Below are 20,084 nucleotides of genomic sequence, written 5' to 3'. Positions count from 1 at the left end.
GTGCTGCCACCACACCGCGGTGATGAAGCAATAAATTAATTGGATTGAATGTGGTCAGCAATTCAATTGAATTTTATTTAAGAAAGCGATAACATTTTGTAGATTAATCGCGCCGTTTTTAGACGTCTATTTTATGTTGAGTAAAATCAATATAATGAATAAACAGATATTAAATACAGCTGCAGTAGCTGTCAGCTCTGTGATTATAGCTGTTCCAATTATTAGACGTAATATCTATCGAAATAAAGTGAGTTACAAACTGTTCAGAAACTGTCACTTGTTGACCTGTCACTGTCAGACTCACAGGGACCTGTCACAATATGAGTGGATGGAGAATACCACAGAATCCCAATTGGGGCAAAGCAAACGCAATATAAACTGATTTACATGACGACACTGACGACAGACCTTTGTTCGTTCATTCTTGTTGGTGCACAACAAGGTCATGTGATATCACACGCTTCTACGGTATACTAGAATCATCCATACACTATCGTAGTGTGACAAGCCCCTGTGGTTACTACTTACTGTCTGTCGGACTAACTATAACCCTGTCAATCATCCCTGACCTGTCAATCATCCCTGACCGGTCTCATTCTAAGTGTATTATTGATTATATATTGACAGGTTTATGCTGCGTCTAATGAAACATCATCTGCTGCGATTGATCCGATGAATATTAGTTCTTCTCACGATCATCTGTTAAAACGTCTTCAGGAAATTCATCCTCAACAATCGGCGCCGAAAGTCGATCCCAAATACATCCAAAAATCTCCTCCGCTAAATAAGCTTACCCTAAAATCTGTTCAAGTATATTTCCGTCACGGAGCTCGACTTCCGCTTAAAACTATTCCAAATGTTGAAGAGGTAATAAATAGGTAGAAACTGCGTATGATTTACGTGTTCGAGAGATTGAAGTCTTGTTATTTTTATTCACTCTTTCTATTGAAGGCTTTTTGGGATAAAAATGAACATTTAACTGGAATTCTGTTTACAAATATAAAAACGAGAATAATCAACCAGTCGTCACGACAACCAGTAACAGAGTTATCGCGTATTGAGGGCGTTTACAGAAAACACATACTGAGGGTGAGTTTAACCGATAGTGAGGGAGGGAGTGTGAGGGGAGTGTGGGAGGAGGGAGTATGTGGTAAGTGAGGGAGAGGGAGTGTGGGATGGTGAGGGAGAGGGAGTGTTTGAGCAGTAGTTATATCGGTGTTATATGATATATTATAGGGTGGAGTACACAGTGGTCAGTTAACTAATCTCGGTCAGTGGCACACATACGATCTTGGATTACGATTACACAAAGATTACATCGTCAACAATAAACTATTACCGGAAAATTACCAGCCGAACTTCATCAGGTACGTATTACTATCCCTAGAGGGAGCTACAGAAGCTGTATGACTCTAGGGGGAGCTACAGAAGCTGTATGACTCTAGGGGGAGCCACAATAGCTTTTTGACTCTAGGGGGAGCCACAGTAGCTGTGTGCTTCTAGGGGGAGCCACAGAAGCTGTATAACTCTAGGGGGAGCCACAGAAGCTGTGTGCTTCTAGGGGAGCCACAGTAGCTGTGTGCTTCTAGGGGGAGCCACAGTAGCTGTGTGCTTCTAGGGGGAGCCACAGTAGCTGTGTGCTTCTAGGAGGAGCCACAGAAGCTGTGTGCTTCTAGGGGGAGCCACAGTAGCTGTGTGCTTCTAGGGGGAGCCACAGAAGCTGTATAACTCTAGGGGGAGCCACAGAAGCTGTGTGCTTCTAGGAGGAGCCACAGAAGCTGTGTGCTTCTAGGAGGAGCCACAGAAGCTGTGTGCTTCTAGGGGGAGCCACAGTAGCTGTATGACTCTAGGGGGAGCCACAGTAGCTGTTCTAATACAGTATTGTATATTTCCAGAATCCGATCGACAAACATTAGCCGAACTGTGGATTCAATACGTTGTGTTATGTGTGGATTGTATGGAGTGGAACAACTCAAACAGCATAGTAAGTATATAACCCCCTCATCCCCCCTCTCACTCCCCCATCCCCCACCCAGCTGATCACTGATTAATCTTGTTACAGATGAGGTATTAGATGTACCGGTAGAAACTGAAGCTGGGAAGGAATTTCTAAATCCATCTCCGAGGAATTGTCCGACTCTACATCAGGCGTATCAACGCGGTCGTTTAGCTGAAAATGACATCCCAGGAATCATCGAATTTAAACAACGTTTATCTCTGATTTTGGGTGAGTTTTCAAGTTTAACTAATATCGATTTAGTTTGTACAGAAATTGATATTATCCGATTCTAATCTTCTGTTGTTCATAACAGCAATTCCTTTTGCCATCAACATTATTCTCTTTTGTATTGATATATTCCTGGTCTAATTTATCCCTGGCTTGAAAAGATCCCACAATAATTCTGGTCATTCCTTGTTTTGAGGTAAAGCAATTTATTGAGAAACGCTTTGACGTTTTCAGAATCTTTCTGATTTAACTCCTTCAACTTCTGGAAATGAGTTTTGTCTGTTTTGTAGATTATGAGGAAGGAGGTTTAGAACATCACAAACTAGATTTGATAGATATAAGAGATGATATGGTGGCTCGTCAGGTATGAGTTATATCCTGAGGAAGATGAGACACTGGGACTGTAGGTTGGGAGTTGAGACTGATATTTCCGCTTATTCTGCTGTTATATTCCAGGCTCATGGATTACCTTTACCTGATGGTTTCACTAAAGAAGTAATAGAAAAGATTGAACACTATGGAACAGCTATGTGCACTCAGATTCTCTGTGGGAAACTTCAGTAAGTTTCATCTCTCAGATGATTGTTAATATTTATTGTTACTGCGTGATTTAATCCTGTTTTATTATTTTAAGGGATGGTAAGATTGGATTAATCCTCGGATCGGGTCCGATATTCCAGAATGTATTACGGAATATGGACGACACGTACCACAATAAAAGGTCAGTTTATAAACCAGGTTTAAATAACACTTGATTAAACTGAATTCCGATGAAATATAAATGTGTATTTATTCATTTTCCAGCGGAGTTAAAATCTATTTATATTCGTGTCATGATTCTACATTGATCCCCCTATTGGAAGCTTTAGAACTATTTGATAATAAATGGCCGCCGTACGCAGCAGACGTTAGATTTGAGTTATACGAGGATCAACTCGGTGATCATTGGGTTCGAATACTTTATTGTGATCAGGTTTGTTTGTGATCTTCCTACATGTGTCTATCGCGTGTGTTTATATTAAAGAGAGTGTTTATATTTAAGAGAGTGTTTATATTTAAGGGAGTGTTTATATTTAAGAGAGTGTTTATATTGTAGGTGTTGCCGTTGTCTGGGTCTAACGGTCCATTGTGTCGTTTAGAACAGTTTACTGAACAGATCAGTCACTTAGCGATTAACGCAGCTCAGTATGATCACATGTGTCATCCACATATACCACAGCGCCACATCATGGACAGTAAGTGTACTACTAGATAACCCTCTCTCTCTCTCTCTCTCTCCTCTCTCTCTCTCTCTCTCTCTCTCTCTCTCTCTCTCTCTCTCTCTCTCTCCTCTCTCTCTCTCTCTCTCTCTCTCTCTCTCCTCTCTCTCTCTCTCTCTCTCTCTCTCTCTCTCTCTCTCTCTCTCTCTCTCTCTCTCTCTCTCTCTCTCTCTCTCTCTCTCCTCTCTCTCTCTCTCTCTCTCTCTCTCCTCTCTCTCTCTCTCTCTCTCTCTCTCTCTCTCTCTCTCTCTCTCTCTCTCTCTCTCTCTCTCTCTCTCTCTCTCTCTCTCTCTCTCTCTCTCTCTCTCTCTCTCTCTCTCTCTCTCTCTCTCTCTCTCTCTCTCTCTCTCTCTCTCTCTCTCTCTCTCTCTCTCTCTCTCTCTCTCTCTCTCTCTCTCTCTCTCTCTCTCTCTCTCTCTCTCTCTCTCTCTCTCTCTCTCTCTCTCTCTCTCTCTCTCTCTCTCTCTCTCTCTCTCTCTCTCTCTCTCTCTCTCTCTCTCTCTCTCTCTCTCTCTCTCTCTCTCTCTCTCTCTCTCTCTCTCTCTCTCTCTCTCTCTCTCTCTCTCTCTCTCTCTCTCTCTCTCTCTCTCTCTCTCTCTCTCTCTCTCTCTCTCTCTCTCTCTCTCTCTCTCTCTCTCTCTCTCTCTCTCTCCTCTCTCTCTCTCTCTCTCTCTCTCTCTCTGCTCTCTCTTTGACAAGTCATTTTCTGTTTTTAGATCCTTTCCGTCGATTTTGGGAGAAGAAAGAAATAAAGATGGCGCCGGTGTCTTAACGTTAGTGAGTAGATGATGACTATTTCTTATTGTTACGATGGATTAACCATGGACTAATACTGACTATCGGACTAAACTCAATGTGATATTAATCGTGAATGGACTACTCTAGGCTTTTATTTTATGCTCAGGTTGTATTTTTAAACACGCAGTAACTGTGGTTACCGTAGCGACTCTGTGTCAGTTTGATCCTCTTTTTATTTAAACAATGAATAATAAACTCAGTTTCAACATCGATCAATCATTTATAATTTAAACTTTATTCACGCCGTTAGACTTTTAAAACATCGATAACAGTCGGGTTTGTTTCATGTTTCCACGGTTACGATCATTGATAACGCTGACATTAATAATAAAAGTCCATAAAAAATAACGATAAAAGCATAACCGGATGCTTACTGCGGCGAGTGGGTTAGGTGGGGATTATCAAATCCTTAATAAGTGACTTTACAAATAAAAGGACTGTTTGGAATATTGATATCGGACCATTTAATATTGATGATGTAATATCCTGGTTGAGTAACGACGTACAGGATCTCGTATAGATTATCACCCGTGTATGTTACAGTTGTCTCGGTAACCGTATGACGTCTCGGACCTTCGATACAAACCGTTAATAAACCGTTTCCAGCGTTCTGTGAATTCACCTGCAACAATAATTCAAACTTGTTTTACAACAATTACAACCCTTTAATCCGTTTCTACGGTTAAAACTAACCTGGAAATTATTAATACAGTTCACTAATCCATAGCTTAATCCGCAACCGAATGCTGTACATCGTCTAGGATTAATTAATCCGGGAACAATTTCATCATCGCTCTCATCATTACTCTCATCATACTCCGGAAATAATACGTCCTCACTTGCCAGATTATTGAAGAGCCATTCTGTAATCTCTGCTGGACTCGCAGAGGGCGCTGTTATCTCTGCTGGACTCGCAGAGGGCGCTGTTATCTCTGCCGGACGCACAGAGGGCACTGTTATCTCTGCTGGACGCACAGAGGGCGCTGTTATCTCTGCTGGACTCGCAGAGGGCGCTGTTATCTCTGCTGGACGCACAGACTCTGTGACAGAGGGCGCTGTTATCTCTGCTGGACTCGCAGAGGGCGCTGTTATCTCTGCTGGACGCACAGACTCTGTGACAGAGGGCGCTGTTATCTCTGCTGGACTCGCAGAGGGCGCTGTTATCTCTGCTGGACTCGCAGAGGGTGCTGTTATCTCTGCTGGATGCACAGACTCTGTGACAGAGGGCGCTGTTATCTTTGCTGGACTCGCAGAGGGCGCTGTTATCTCTGCCGGACGCACAGAGGGCGCTGTTATCTCTGAGGACGGATATTTGGAATGTAAAGAAGTTTGTTGATCTACTGTTACGCCATCTATTAGCACATTACAGAATGATACATCTTTTGCCGGATTATTCTGGTTTTCATGGTCTGAGTACGTTGCCATGGTGATTGAATTGTTTAAACAGCTGTGATTGTTGTTAATTGAGTTTATATTACTGAAAGAATTCAATTCATTCAGGAAATCAATTCGATCAGATTTTTTAATTCCAAAACTACAATAATTTTCCTCTAAACTCTGGATGCTTGTTTTACCAGACACTAGAGTCCTGTTATCAGGCAGGGACTCCTGACACTGGTCTAATAGGTTACAATCAGTCCTGTTATCAGGCAGGGACTCCTGACACTGGTCTAATAGGTTACCATCAGTCCTGTTATCAGGCAGGGACTCTTCAGACTGGTCTAAGAGTTTAAGTGGAGTCCTGTGAGGAGTCATTGACTCTGCTGATCTGATCCAACGATGGGAATATTCTGCACTGTTGTAATGTGTAGCTGCTGTTGTCATGGATACACATTCGGTGCATAATTCTGATTGGTCGAATAAACGTAAATATTTCTGTCGATTCTCTGAATAATTCACACATTCACATAAAATAATACTGTTCATATCACAGACACTAGAGGGCGCTGCTGGCGAGAGGTCATTGAATTCTCTATCAGTAGGGGAGGCTGGTTCATTGAATTCTCTGTCGGTAGAGGGCGCTGTTGAGTCTAAATATGGTATATACTGTAAAGTGATAGTACGCCGTTCACCCCCTTTTATAATGGGACGATCCATTTCGACTTTAGTATTCTGAGGTGTTAGGCCCGGTCTATTTATAAAACTAGGGTTAGTTTTGTGTTCTACAATACTGTCCATTTGTTGTATGGATGATTTAGAGTCGGATTCATAGATGGCGCTAGAAAAACTATAGTCACATGACGACCTACTTGTTGAACGACTCTGCGATCGCCGTTGGTAACGGTGATATGATAATTTCTTCGCGAATAAAACTATTTTTCGATGACGAAGTTTACTGTGATCCATTCTGGAAATACTGCCATAGAATTGTCTTAATTCAGCAGCTGATGTTTTATATTTGAATTTCTTCTTCTCCGTCGTTGGACTTTCATTGGTCAGTTTCTGATCTAGCGGTATACAGCGCCCTCTATACCGCTGTCTGGACACTACACGATGTCCAGATATGTATTGTGTTTTTGGTCGTTCCCATGTTCCTAATGTATAGAGGGCGCCTTCGTCAATTATCATTGAATCTCCCGTATCTATTGTAGACTGTCTAGCAGGATCTGTCAGACTGGCAGGATCTGTCAGACTGGCAGGATCTGTCAGACTGGCAGGATCTGTCAGACTGACAGGATCTGTCTGACTGGCAGGATCTGTCAGACTGGCAGGATCTGTCAGACTGGCAGGATCTGTCAGACTGGCAGGATCCGTCTGACTGGCAGGATCTGTCTGACTGGCAGGATCTGTCAGACTGGCAGGATCTGTCAGACTGGCAGGATCTGTCTGACTGGCAGGCAATGGCTGTTGAGCAGAATCAGTCTGATTAGCAGGCTCACTCAGTCTAGCAGGATCTGTCTGACTGGCAGGATCTGTCTGACTGGCAGGATCTGTCAGTCTAGCAGGATCTGGCTTACTGGCAGGATCTGTCTGACTGGCAGGATCTGTCTGACTGGCAGGATCTGTCAGTCTAGCAGGATCTGTCTGACTGGCAGGATCTGTCAGTCTAGCAGGATCTGTCTGACTGGCAGGATCTGTCTGACTGGCAGGATCTGTCTGATTGGCAGGATCTGTCAGTCTAGCAGGATCTGTCTGACTGTCTGTGGAATCATTTTGCGCTTCATCTAAAACTTCAGTCCATGATTGAAATTGCGTTGTTGCTTGGATACTGGTTTGTTTAACAATCGAGTCAGTTATCGGGTATCGTCTACGTCGGATGCTGATTGGATGATTCCAGTTGGTCGTCATTTTAATTTCCTGATTGTTACATTGCGTTGATTTACAATCAGTATCCGATGGATACATATATAACAATGATGTGTCGTCGATGGTAACCGGACCCTGACGGATCAGTGAACTCCTCCGTGAACTCGTAACCGATGACATTTTATCGTCCGTTACCTCGTGAATCGTGTTACGTTTTTCTGAATTTAATTTTTTCAATCGTTCCTCCAACAATACGGTTTCTGCTGCGGTCATCGTATCGTCGTCACGGTGATCTATTGTCCGCATCAGACGGAATTCCGGAGGTAACGACCTTGAACTGCACAACGATTTCTTCAGTTTTGAAAGTTTAACTCTTTGTTTCGACGTTTTATTTTCGTCCTCATTTTTATGTTGCCAGTTTTTCACTTTTTCGATAATTTCGACTTGTTCGTTGTGAAGCGCCCCCTGGTGGTCGAAACCGTCACTATCCGAACTACTGAGATTAACGGCTTTTTGAGTGATGTACATACAACTCTTACGTAAACTGTCTGATTGTAAAACTTTTAACGCTGGATCTGAATTTATACGTTTTGCTGCTGTGTGAATTTTAGGAGTTTTTTCTGTTTCATCAAATGTTTGAGATTTTTGTAATTTTGTTTCTTTCAAGGGCAAACTCTCCTCTCGCAGTGGTGAGATTAGACTGCCCCCTGGTGGCTGTAAGGTTGAACTCTCCTCTCGCAGTGGTGAGATTAGACTGCCCCCTGGTGGCTGTAAGGTTGAACTCTCCTCTCTCAGTGGTTCTGTTGAACTCTCCTCTCTCAGTGGTGAGATTAGACTGCCCCCTGGTGGCTGTAAGGTTGAACTCTCCTCTCGCAGTGGTGAGATTAGACTGCCCCCTGGTGGCTGTAAGGTTGAACTCTCCTCTCGCAGTGGTGAGATTAGACTGCCCCCTGGTGGCTGTAAGGTTGAACTCTCCTCTCTCAGTGGTGAGATTAGACTGCCCCCTGGTGGCTGTAAGGTTGAACTCTCCTCTCTCAGTGGTTCTGTTGAACTCTCCTCTCTCAGTGGAACTGGGGATCTTGGTCTTATTTCACGGTTGTTCAAGCTATGAGTATCTAACAATGTGATATCGTTGTCTATAGAGTTTGTAGTAGCGCCACCTATATTCAGCGTGTTATAGTCTTGTAATTGGTCGTCAACCGGACGGAAGAAATGCGTTGAATTGAGTTTAGAAATCGGACTGCCACGGTTACCATTAGTTACGATACGAGGAGAGTTTAAATTCTCTTCTATTGTTTCCATGTGATTGTTGGTTTTGTCGTCGATGGTGATATTAGCCGGTAGTTTTTTACGTTTCGGGAATATTATATTTTCTGCGTGCAGTTTATGTATTTTATGATGTATATAAATTTGACGCGCCACTTTCTCTAATAATCCCGATTGTTGTTGTTGCCGTTGGTGATGTTTATTTTCGGCGGTTATTCCCGGGTCGGAATCTTTAGCCTCGTGTAGAATGATCTCTTTACCTCCTGTTGTTATAACACGTTTGAGAATGCGCCTACGAGTGACCGTACCTTGTTTAGTTAAACGTGCCCTCTCGGTGCGCCGTCTATCCGTACTGTCCATACTGTCCGATTCATTCGAATTCCATCCGTTATCATCGGTTAAATACTCGATACTACTAGCGCCACCTATACTCTCCTGACTGGAGTATTCTAACGTAGGTACACTGAGAGTATCTTTTAATCTGGTGTAATTAGCGGATTTACCTACTTTAATCTGGAATGGTGATCCAGGAATATCTAATCCTTCTAGTTGAATGTGTAACTGATGAATTCCGATATTCTGAGGTATAAAACTCACCGATATTAAACCTTTATCTTTACACTGATAATCGAACGGTATTTTAACACTAGATGGCGCTGTCTCGTCGTCGACGCTCGATTGACGTACGAAATGTTGTTCGGTATTTCTCGGTATGTATTGTATTTGGTTGCTAAGGAACGCCGGCTGTACGTCTTCGGGATTTAATAATTTACCCATCTCTCGGTTCGGGAACAAACTAAGAATCTTCTCGCTGAAGAATTCTTGTTTCGGACCGTGAATCTCGATTACGATATCTAACGTCATTTCTTCCATTGTTGCGATCGTAAATTTCGATTGTTTTCCGACGATTCCGACCTTTAAGCCACTCCCCTTTACGATACAGCCGTCAATCATTCGTCGGATGCTTTGTTGACGAGTAATGGGAGGAGTTATGGGCGGAGTTTTCGGAAGAATTTTATGTCGATTTTTGATAATCAATAATAAATTAATTAATTGATTTTCAGTTTTCGGCAGATTACGAGATATATCTTCAGCTTCTATTACATTCTATAAATAAACAAAACAGTAATCCTTTAATCCCTCGAGTTAATCCTTTAATCCCTTCGTACGTTAACCCTTTATACTTACGTTTGGTAAATGAAGATGTTTATGCAGTAGTTTTAAAGCTAGATTCCAGTTATGAACTCTGTGATGAGGTCTGAGTAAGTTATACCTGGGACACGCCCCCGGGCATAACGACTCAATCAACGCGCAGATAGCTATCCCATCATGCCACGCCGTCGTTAAATTGTGCACTCTTATCGTCGGAATTTTTGATCGTATCCATGACAACAATTGTTTCTTTTTGTTCATTTCTGAAAGTCATAAGAAAGATGTCTGTATCGAGTTGCCTAGCAACGACTGAAATTAATCATCGTCTTAATTTACCTGTTTGAAATAACGCGGTGAATCTTTGCCATCTGTTCGGTCGATAATAGAGGGCGCCGTTATCTGTGATATAGTAACCGCCGGTAACAGCAACTCGTCTGGAAGCCGCGCTCGATGTTAAACCGTTGATTATTGATAATCGATTTATAAACATCCAAATAGAGATTAATTTCTGTTTGATGAAATTCCAAATCATTCTCCAATTTATAACACCTGCAATACGTAAAGTACATCTAACCTTCCGATAATGTTTAAACAGTTCTCTGATTGTTCACGTAATCAATGTAGTTACCATGGTAACTGAATTAATCCCGTTCGTTCGTTTATTTTACTCTTCATCGCGTCGTTATTGACACACGATGGTTGCTATAGCAACGATAGACGCTGCTCAGTTTATTATTGAGATTCGATATAATTGAAAATCTCAAAATGCATTCGATAAACCTTGACCCGTTCTCTCTGAGATGTCTCTCGCTGGAACTGCTACCACAAGTTTTATTATCAGTGACGCAGGAAACAATTATCAGTAATTACAGACACTTACACTGGCAGGTGAGCGGACAATTATAGACTGGTTACACACTGGTAATTGATAGACTGGTTCCACGCCCTTCCTGTTAACCATCGAGCTACTGATCTACATATACACATACACCGCCCTGTCACTGTCACACATACACCACCCTGTCACTGTCACACATACACCACCCTGTCACTGTCACACATACACCACCCTGTCACTGTCACACATACACCGCCCTGTCACTGTCACACATACACCACCCTGTCACTGTCACACATACACCGCCCTGTCACTGTCACACATACACCACCCTGTCACTGTCACATATACACCACCCTGTCACTGTCACATATACACCACCCTGTCACTGTCACATATACACCGCCCTGTCACTGTCACACATACACCACCCTGTCACTGTCACACATACACCGCCCTGTCACTGTCACACATACACCACCCTGTCACTGTCACATATACACCACCCTGTCACTGTCACATATACACCGCCCTGTCACTGTCACACATACACCGCCCTGTCACTGTCACACATACACCACCCTGTCACTGTCACACATACACCGCCCTGTCACTGTCACACATACACCACCCTGTCACTGTCACACATACACCACCCTGTCACTGTCACATATACACCGCCCTGTCACTGTCACACATACACCACCCTGTCACACATACACCACCCTGTTACACATGCACCACCCTGTCACTGTCACACATACACCGCCCTGTCACTGTCACACATACACCACCCTGTCACTGTCACATATACACCGCCCTGTCACTGTCACACATACACCACCCTGTCACACATACACCACCCTGTCACACATGCACCACCCTGTCACTGTCACACATACACCGCCCTGTCACTGTCACACATACACCACCCTGTCACTGTCACACATACACCGCCCTGTCGCTGTCACACATACACCACCCTGTCACACATACACCACCCTGTCACACATGCACCACCCTGTCACTGTCACACATACACCGCCCTGTCACACATACACCGCCCTGTCACACATGCACCACCCTGTCACTGTCACACATACACCACCCTGTCACTGTCACATATACACCGCCCTGTCACTGTCACACATACACCACCCTGTCACTGTCACACATACACCACCCTGTCACTGTCACACATACACCACCCCATCGTCTTATCATGTCTTACCATCTTTTGTATATAGCGTCCATTTTTCCCGTTGCCGTGGAAACTGTTTGGTTTTCACCATAACTTTTAAATCCTAGTACACTGATGCATTGTGGTTCCTTTTTATAAATCATTTCTAAAAAGAATTAAATCATCACAGTTAGGGCTGGTGACCGACTGGTGACCGACCGGTGACCGGTCAGCAACTGGTCAGTGACTGGTCAGCGATGGCTATTAGATACTTTATAAAAACTCACCTGTCACAGCAGCAGCAGCAGCAGCAGCAGCAGCAGCATCTCTAGTGTATTACATGATACAGTGTATGTGGTGATGCTGTGTTGCTGCTACAGGAGCAACTGATAGATTTATGGGCGTGGTTCAACTAACTTCAATCTATCACTCTCTCTCTCTCTCTCTCTCTCTCTCTATCTCTCTATCTCACTGCTGCTGCTGCTGCTGCTGCTGCTGCTGCTGCTGCTGCTGCTGCTGCTGCTGCTGCTGCTGCTGCTGCTGCTGCTGCTGCTGCTGTTGCTACTGCTGCTGCTGCTGCTGCTGCTATAATTGACGGTTGTTTTATGATAAATGATGACATTATTTTTCCTGATATAAATATTTCCGTTCACATATTTTATTGACATTCAATAATGATTAATATCAACTCGCCTGCCAGGGTAGGCTTTATTCATTATTTGATATCTCAATGATGTCCGATATCGATATATCAGAATTATAGTGTTGACTGATATTTGATATCTCATAAACACTGATGAGCAGCTGTTAGTAAACTGGTTGTCCCTCCTCTCTGTTACTCACCTGGTTATATCAATACCTTCAAACACCTGTCACACGTTGATGCCTGCCTCAATTCTGTGTCATACACTTGTTATATCATTAAACCCGGTTAATTATAAATATCTCATTAGTGATTTGTCAATTAGTCCCAATATCTGAGAGCCGCTGTCTTCCGTCCCCTGGCGAGTGAGGATTGAGAGCGTTCACACGACAGCAGTACTCGATCAGCCCCTGGCAAGCGAGGATTCTTACTAAGTAAACTTTCACATGTGTTTGTGTGTGAGTGAACGTTCCTATACAGCACATTGTAGGATCAGATTTATTCATTCTCTCTCTCTCTCTCAATCAGCCGTAAGTATTCATTCATTACCGATTCATGCTATTGAAAACAATTATAACTATGTAATAGAATTTAGTTGATTGTATCGACATATAGGTGGCGTTAACGATGAAATTAAGATGTTTAATGGGTGTTTTAACGCTAGTGAAGTTATTATTAGCTGACGGACCGGCCGGACCTGACATCGCGTCTAATAAATATCTAGGTCAGTCTCTATCGCTTCTAATAAATATCTAGGTCAGTCTCCATCACTTCTAATGAATATCTAGGTCAGTCTCTATCGCTTCTAATAAATATCTAGGTCAGTCTCCATCACTTCTAATGAATATCTAGGTCAGTCTCTATCATTTCTAATGAATATCTAGGTCAGTCTCTATCATTTCTAATCAATATCTAGGTCAGTCTCTATCATTTCTAATGAATATCTAGGTCAGTCTCTATCATTTCTAATGAATATCTAGGTCAGTCTCTATCATTTCTAATCAATATCTAGGTCAGTCTCTATCATTTCTAATGAATATCTAGGTCAGTCTCTATCATTTCTAATCAATATCTAGGTCAGTCTCTATCATTTCTAATGCATATCTAGGTCAGTCTCTATCATTTCTAATCAATATCTAGGTCAGTCTCTATCATTTCTAATCAATATCTAGGTCAGTCTCTATCATTTCTAATGAATATCTAGGTCAGTCTCTATCATTTCTAATCAATATTTAAGTCAGTCTATTTCTGTCTCAATTCATCTGAACTCCTGTGGCAAGTGACCTGTTATAATGATTAATTTCTTATTTTATTTTTCTCAGATTTATCAGACAGTAACAATAGAACTTGTCCTGAAGTAAAGAACTCCCAGTGTAAACCAGAAGATAAAAACGATTATTGTTTTAGCGATGATGATTGTTGTCGTCATGGTGACAAGTGTTGTAGTGACGGATGTAGATTTCAGTGCACTCCTATCGAGGAATTAGACCTGGTAAATCGTAAGTATTCACTGCCCCCTAGTTGACAATTATGGCAGCTGATATAGTTGTAATTGTATATTTCAGGGTATAGTAAATGCCTGCGGATTTCATAGTTATAGCGCCCCCTAGTGTTATAAGTGTGATATATATTTCAGGGTATAGTGAATGCCCGCGGATTTCAGTAGTTGTAGCGCCCCCTAGTGTTATAAGTGTGATATATATTTCAGGGTATAGTGAATGTCCGCGGATTTCAGTCAGTTTTAGACCCGGACACGAATGCAGTAAAGATGAATCCTTCGATATATGTAGGAGTAATTCCGATTGTTGTCGCCAGGGGGATCGATGTTGTTTTAATGGATGCCGATATCAGTGTATCCCTCACGAGGAACTCGTCACTCAATGTACGTATTATCGAATATATTTTGTTAAAAGTTTCATGGAATGAAATTGATATAATGATTATAATTTCTAGTTTGTCAGATGAATGGAAGTTACTATCAGACAGGAGATACAATGGTTGTAAGTTGTGACTGGAATTGTATCTGTTCACACGACGGTAATCCTGTCAATTGTACCCGAATAAAAGCTGAAATCGGTTGCCATGAACCGCAATGTCCGACGATATTCAACAAAAAACGTTGTTTATCGTGGTTAAACGGTCGCTATAGCGACAATGACGTCGTTACGTGCGAATCGGATAAAAACTGTTCGGAAAGTTCGAAATGTTGTTCAAACGGCTGCGAAAATATCTGCACTAAACACGAAGATTTAATCATACACTGTAAGTTTATATACTGGAGCAGGGGGAGAGAGGGGTGAGTGGGGAGAGGGGGGAGTGGGGAGCAGGAAGGGAGAGTGGGGAGTAAGGAGAGAGGGGAGTAGGAAGGAGAGAGAGGGGAGTGGGGAGAGAGAGAGGGGAGTTGGGGATGTTTGGGCTAATCAGCTAACAGTCAATTGTGTCTATAGTCTGTTACAGCGATGGTGTATTTTATCAGCCCGGAGATGAGTTCATTGTTGATTGTCATTTGTGTCGTTGTGGTAAAAATGGAACTCCTGAAAACTGCACCCCTGATAACTGTGAAGTGGTGAGTCTCACCCCCCCACCCCACCCCCGCCAGTCTAACTACCATTCCTATAGTTACTGATTGTTATATTTCTTTCAGGTTGCCGGTGAAACGTTCAATTTTAAAAGTTCAGATTTAAAAAAAGAAGATGATGAAAAAAAAGTTTTATCTTTAAATGAACTGAAACCATGAAAACTGCAGAACGGAGTGTAACAAACAGAAATAAATATTCATATCGTTAACACGATATTAGTTTAAGATTATTGTTGAGATTTGAGATATTATAGAATACGTTTAATCCTGTTCTGAGATAAGGTAAGTTATCTGATAGAGGTCAAGAGGGGTCACCTGACCTGTAAATATACTGGTCACTGGTTATCTGTATGAGTTGACTCGTGAATCACACTGTATTCAATATGGGCGTCATAGTAACTACTCGCAGGTAAATCTTTTCTGAATTACCGTTAATCTTCATTATTGCTTAGCGACGATATTTTTATAACTGTTACTGTTTTCGATTGTTGTCTAGATTAAGACGATGGAGTCTTATTGGTGTTCTATTACTGTTTACGACGGTGCTGCCATCTATTGCTCAATGGGATACATCCGTCTGTAATAAACCATCGGAATCGACGGGAGGTAAGTCATTCGTCTCCATAGCGACTGTAAGTAAGACGTGTTACCTGTAGTAACAACAGTTGTAACGGGTTTGATTGTTGTAGGTCCGGTTTACCCCGATATCCCGACCCAATTTTCCGCTTCCGTAGAAGGTAATTTTGGGGATTACACGATTTCGATGAGAGAAGTTTACGATCAACCGGGCAACCGTGCTGCCATCTCTATGAAAAAACCGGAACTATCTGCAGCAGTTGATATGATATTTAACTATAACACGAGTGAATTCTTCGCTGTTTTTCACGATGAACGTAAGTTTAGAATTATCTGAATTCATCTATGGTTTATAGATAGCTTTAAATCAATAATAATTATTGATTATTTTTACAGCTACGACGACGTGTTCTGTGTCCGATATTCAGGACAGTCCGTTTAAATTTCTGTTCGGTTTCGTCTTAAAAAATGGGAAACCTTCGATTTTAACAGCAGCAAATGTGTTAAAATTCACTGGAGATTTCCCACAGCAGTTTATCGGTAACGATACCGTAAGTAGAAACTTTTAAAGATGGCCACTATGGCAGCTGTATTGAGATTTTAAAGATGACCACTATGGCAGGGTTTCTGTAATTATAGGTTCGAGGGATTGCTGTGAATCATTGGAGATCGTGTGCTTATGATGAAGATACCATGGCAACCACAAAGATTGATTGGTATTGGTCCGGTAAGATTGAAATAAAAACCTTCCCGAAATAAACCCATAAATATCGGGATTCAGCATCGCTAACTCGTTTTAACAGATCCAGTATCATGGCAACCATCAATCGGTGAGGGAATGTCAGTGCCCGTTAGATGTGTAGTCGAGGGTAAAATCAGAGTCGACGCCACCTATAGTCGACCATTCAAAACGGTTTACGATTATTTCAACTTTCAACCAATGATAGACGAGGAAAATCTGAATATGTTTTTAGTAAGTTAATACATTGTTGAGTTTGGGATGAACTAATTACCGAAAGAGTTGAAATGTTTTTATTTCCTCCTCAGACACCGAGAGGCGTTCAGTGCGTCGGACGTAAATTCACTAAACCGATGTTTAAACCTCCTTCAGCGTTCTCGATGTCAGTCGAGGAATTACAGATTAATCTACAATACATCGATACTAAACGCGTAAGTGTCAATCAGTCGAGGGGGCGGGGTCTCTGTATTAAAGGGAGGAGTTTATCGATGAATATTTAATTACAGGAGAGATTTGACAGTAAAGCGAAGCTGTTTCGTATTGATTATATGCCGACACCTCTCAGTAATTCACCTTATGGAATGACACAACTTACTGAAATACATGACTACAATACTGGTTAGTATTCACAGGGGGGCGTGGCTTCTGTATATAGGGGGTGTGGCTTCTGTGAACATAGGGGGTGTGGCTCCTGAACTCAAAGCTCCCAACATTTAACAGTTTTGATGAAATGCACGAATTTGTTAAATTGTAGGCGTGGCTTATGTAATGGATCCTATGATTGGCAACTGTACAGTGAATAAAATAGCCAGTAATAATCCAGATGCGGAATCCGTCCAATCAAATCCGAGTTTAGTTCGTATCAGAACGGCTGAGGAATTCTTCTATACTGATCACACTGAATATACGTATGAAGGAGTGGTAAGTGTTTATTAGTTATAAACACGGTATAAATGTAACCGTGTTTAGTTAATGTATTTATATTTACAGCGTATGGTTCGTGGAGTACCGTGCGATATATTAGTTATAAACACGGTATAAATGTAACCGTGTTTAGTTAATGTAATTATATTTACAGCGTATGGTTCGTGGAGTACCGTGCGATATATTAGTTATAAACACGGTATAAATGTAAACGTGTTTAGATAATGTATTTATATTTACAGCGTATGGTTCGTGGAGTACCGTGCGATATATTAGTTATAAACACGGTATAAATGTAACCGTGTTTAGTTAATGTATTTATATTTACAGCGTATGGTTCGCGGAGTACCGTGCGATGTATTAGTTATAAACACGGTATAAATGTAACCGTGTTTAGTTAATGTATTTATATTTACAGCGTATGGTTCGTGGAGTACCGTGCGATGTATTAGTTATAAACACGGTATAAATGTAACCGTGTTTAGTTAATGTATTTATATTTACAGCGTATGGTTCGTGGAGTACCGTGTGATGTATTTATCGCGACTAGAACCGATTTCCCGAAAGGAATTTCTGATTTAATAAACGTCACGTCTACGTTTGAATGGTTTATCTCTACGGTAATCGATCAACAATCTATTCTAATCTGATACTAATCGTCGATATATATCTATATATTTGGATTATTATTTAATTGTAGAAAGATTATACGTTTGGGGAAGAGAGTAAAATAGAATCAGGAATACCGATGAGATTACAGATTACTACTCCAGATGTAAGTATGCCTGTCTATATCAGCTGCTGTTGAATATTGATTATTACTCCTCGTATGTTTGATATTAATTACAGATGCCGTTTAACTATATTTATGAGATATTTGATTTCGATACCGATCAACCTTCATTGTTCTCATATGACGTATCTCAGTGTTACACCGCTAGAAATAGACGCCATTTTGAATTTGCGTTGCCGGGAGATTTTAACAATGTTGTGTCGGTGAATAAATTATTGTTCCGATATTCAGTTTTAGCGAGTTTAACTGGAACGATGGCAGTTACTCCTGTTAGAATCAGCAATTTACAGGTATGTCATTTCTGTGTTAGCTTCTGTGAGTTGTTCATTTCTGTGAGTGGTTTATTTCTGTGAGTCGTTCATTTCTGTGAATTGTTCATTTCTGTGAGTTGTTCAATTCTGTGAATTGTTCATTTCTGTGAGTTGTTTATTTCTGTGAGTTGTTCAATTCTGTGAATTGTTCATTTCTGTGAGTTGTTCAATTCTGCGAGTTATTTCTGCGAGTTGTTTATTTCTGCCAGTTGTGTATTTCTGAGTGGTTTATTTCTGTGAGTTGTTTATTTCTGCCAGTTGTGTATTTCTGTGAGTGGTTTATTTCTGTGAGTTGTCTTGCAGGTTGATTTTGATGAGTCTAATATACTAGTGACATTCACACTGTTAGATACGGCTCCTATTAAGGGCGATACTCAGATGGAAGTTAAAGAGACTCCACTCGACCTTGCAGCTCAATTACTTAACCAAACTATCAATCAACGCGAGTTCAAGGTCATTATGATTGTTGATACAACAGATGATGTAAGTTTTCCATCAGCCAATCGGAATTGTTTTATTTTCTAGCTGGTAGCTGTTTGAACCAATCAGAATCGTTTTATTTTTAGCCTGTTGTTTTGACCGCAAAGCCGTACTCCGTTAAAGAGGTTATAAGAGAGGTTGTACCGGTTGTCATGGAAACAGGATATACAGCGGGTATGTATGATTTTTTTATTTGAGGTGTTACCATGGTAACAATTCAACTGAAGTCAAACGTACATTGTTATTTACAGGTTCAATGGCTGGTTTGGCAATAGCGATGACTTTAGTTGGATTGTTGGGTGGTATCCTAGCAGCCTGGTTCTATCTTAGATAGGTATAAAGTCGTCCTATCGGCTAAAGTTATTTGAAGGTTACGGACTCTCAGTGTGTATCGATTATTTCAGGTATGATGGCTCTATGCGCCGTATTGACTACAGTACTAGGATTCCTAATAGGTGGCGCTGTCGTCTATGTGATGTATAGAATAAGAGGTGATTTACCGACTGGAACGTCTGCGTTCTTACCTAAAAGACTTAATACTCCCGCTTAATCCAGGATCATCTCTCCGTCCGATATCCTGCATTAATCCCGGAGTAGACAGCACGGCCGTTGCTGATCAGTCTTGATTTTAACCCAATTTAATTTTCTAATTTTTACTGTTAAGAATCAGGAAAAATTCAACAATTAAAAAACTTATTTCACATTTTGCGAAGTTTTGTTTTTGTCGCCGATTCACGAGGAATGAAATTAGAATCCAATAATTCAAAAATTGCTTCAATTGTTTCGTGTCGAACTTGAAAATGAGATCTGTTTCGTCTCACAGATTTTCTCTTTGGTTTGAACTGTTTACATCATCAGCAATGAATGGCACTAGTGTCCTCACCACCTCGCTACAACACTGAGGTTTTCCTTTAAAGTTTAAAAAGAAAATCATTTAAAACATGAATTTCCTCAGTTTTTCCCCATCTGGACGTGTTTTATCATTTATAGACAGGTATTTTGTATGAGGAATGCATTGCTGAAAGATATCTAATGTCATATCATTGCTTTGTGACTAGAACAAGATTAATTAAT

General features: G+C 41.3%; 3 protein-coding genes across 7 annotated transcripts; all 3 read left to right on the top strand.

Annotated features, from left to right (window-relative positions):
• The first annotated feature begins 92 nt into the window (after positions 1 to 92).
• Positions 93 to 4,652, top strand: LOC141904128 (lysophosphatidic acid phosphatase type 6-like). Of its 2 annotated transcripts, none has more exons than XM_074792644.1 (12): positions 93 to 247; positions 628 to 867; positions 952 to 1,089; positions 1,237 to 1,367; positions 1,896 to 1,984; positions 2,063 to 2,227; positions 2,518 to 2,591; positions 2,684 to 2,787; positions 2,862 to 2,948; positions 3,032 to 3,200; positions 3,324 to 3,462; positions 4,203 to 4,651. In XM_074792644.1, exons 1-12 carry the CDS (start codon positions 134 to 136, stop codon positions 4,256 to 4,258), a joined length of 1,506 nt encoding a protein of 501 aa, XP_074648745.1. In that variant the 5' UTR covers positions 93 to 133; the 3' UTR covers positions 4,259 to 4,651. The 2 variants fall into 2 exon arrangements, with proteins under 2 accessions (XP_074648745.1, XP_074648746.1); XM_074792645.1 differs by lacking the exon at positions 93 to 247 and adding an exon at positions 291 to 468 and having other exon boundaries at positions 4,203 to 4,652.
• Positions 4,653 to 12,534: 7,882 nt separating this feature from the next.
• Positions 12,535 to 15,383, top strand: LOC141904130 (uncharacterized). 3 transcript variants are annotated; one of them, XM_074792646.1, is made up of 7 exons: positions 12,535 to 13,139; positions 13,225 to 13,333; positions 13,932 to 14,108; positions 14,318 to 14,491; positions 14,563 to 14,871; positions 15,057 to 15,175; positions 15,254 to 15,383. In XM_074792646.1, the coding sequence occupies exons 1-7, from the start codon at positions 13,056 to 13,058 to the stop codon at positions 15,344 to 15,346; spliced, it is 1,065 nt and encodes a 354-aa protein (XP_074648747.1). In that variant the 5' UTR covers positions 12,535 to 13,055; the 3' UTR covers positions 15,347 to 15,383. The 3 variants fall into 3 exon arrangements, with proteins under 3 accessions (XP_074648747.1, XP_074648749.1, XP_074648748.1); XM_074792648.1 differs by having other exon boundaries at positions 13,096 to 13,139; positions 13,205 to 13,333; XM_074792647.1 differs by lacking the exon at positions 12,535 to 13,139 and having other exon boundaries at positions 13,153 to 13,333.
• A 292-nt stretch (positions 15,384 to 15,675) lies between these two features.
• Positions 15,676 to 19,713, top strand: LOC141904127 (uncharacterized). 2 transcript variants are annotated; one of them, XM_074792643.1, is made up of 15 exons: positions 15,676 to 15,793; positions 15,877 to 16,080; positions 16,160 to 16,314; positions 16,403 to 16,490; positions 16,567 to 16,736; positions 16,811 to 16,933; positions 17,009 to 17,120; positions 17,257 to 17,423; positions 17,933 to 18,046; positions 18,127 to 18,201; positions 18,276 to 18,509; positions 18,834 to 19,013; positions 19,097 to 19,184; positions 19,262 to 19,344; positions 19,415 to 19,553. In XM_074792643.1, the coding sequence occupies exons 2-14, from the start codon at positions 15,951 to 15,953 to the stop codon at positions 19,342 to 19,344; spliced, it is 1,719 nt and encodes a 572-aa protein (XP_074648744.1). In that variant the 5' UTR covers positions 15,676 to 15,793; positions 15,877 to 15,950; the 3' UTR covers positions 19,415 to 19,553. The 2 variants fall into 2 exon arrangements, with proteins under 2 accessions (XP_074648744.1, XP_074648743.1); XM_074792642.1 differs by lacking the exon at positions 19,262 to 19,344 and having other exon boundaries at positions 19,415 to 19,713.
• Positions 19,714 to 20,084: the final 371 nt, after the last annotated feature.

The sequence above is a fragment of the Tubulanus polymorphus genome, chromosome 4 (genome assembly GCF_964204645.1).
Source record: "Tubulanus polymorphus chromosome 4, tnTubPoly1.2, whole genome shotgun sequence".
NCBI lineage: Eukaryota > Metazoa > Nemertea > Palaeonemertea > Tubulaniformes > Tubulanidae > Tubulanus > Tubulanus polymorphus.
This window is presented reverse-complemented; position numbering and strand designations above follow the sequence as displayed.

Bases quoted from the DNA above. Each gene is read 5' to 3' on its own strand.
- LOC141904128 (XM_074792644.1), top strand. From the start codon at position 134: ATGTTGAGTAAAATCAATATAATGAATAAACAGATATTAAATACAGCT. The intron at 248-627 runs GTGAGTTACAAA...ATATATTGACAG, and splicing joins GTAATATCTATCGAAATAAA to GTTTATGCTGCGTCTAATGA. The intron at 2,949-3,031 runs GTCAGTTTATAA...TTCATTTTCCAG, and splicing joins GACACGTACCACAATAAAAG to CGGAGTTAAAATCTATTTAT.
- LOC141904130 (XM_074792646.1), top strand. From the start codon at position 13,056: ATGTGTTTGTGTGTGAGTGAACGTTCCTATACAGCACATTGTAGGATC. The intron at 13,334-13,931 runs GTCAGTCTCTAT...TATTTTTCTCAG, and splicing joins CGCGTCTAATAAATATCTAG to ATTTATCAGACAGTAACAAT. The intron at 14,109-14,317 runs GTAAGTATTCAC...TATATATTTCAG, and splicing joins GGAATTAGACCTGGTAAATC to GGTATAGTGAATGTCCGCGG.
- LOC141904127 (XM_074792642.1), top strand. From the start codon at position 15,951: ATGAGAGAAGTTTACGATCAACCGGGCAACCGTGCTGCCATCTCTATG. The intron at 16,081-16,159 runs GTAAGTTTAGAA...TTATTTTTACAG, and splicing joins CGCTGTTTTTCACGATGAAC to CTACGACGACGTGTTCTGTG. The intron at 19,014-19,096 runs GTAAGTTTTCCA...TTTTATTTTTAG, and splicing joins TTGTTGATACAACAGATGAT to CCTGTTGTTTTGACCGCAAA.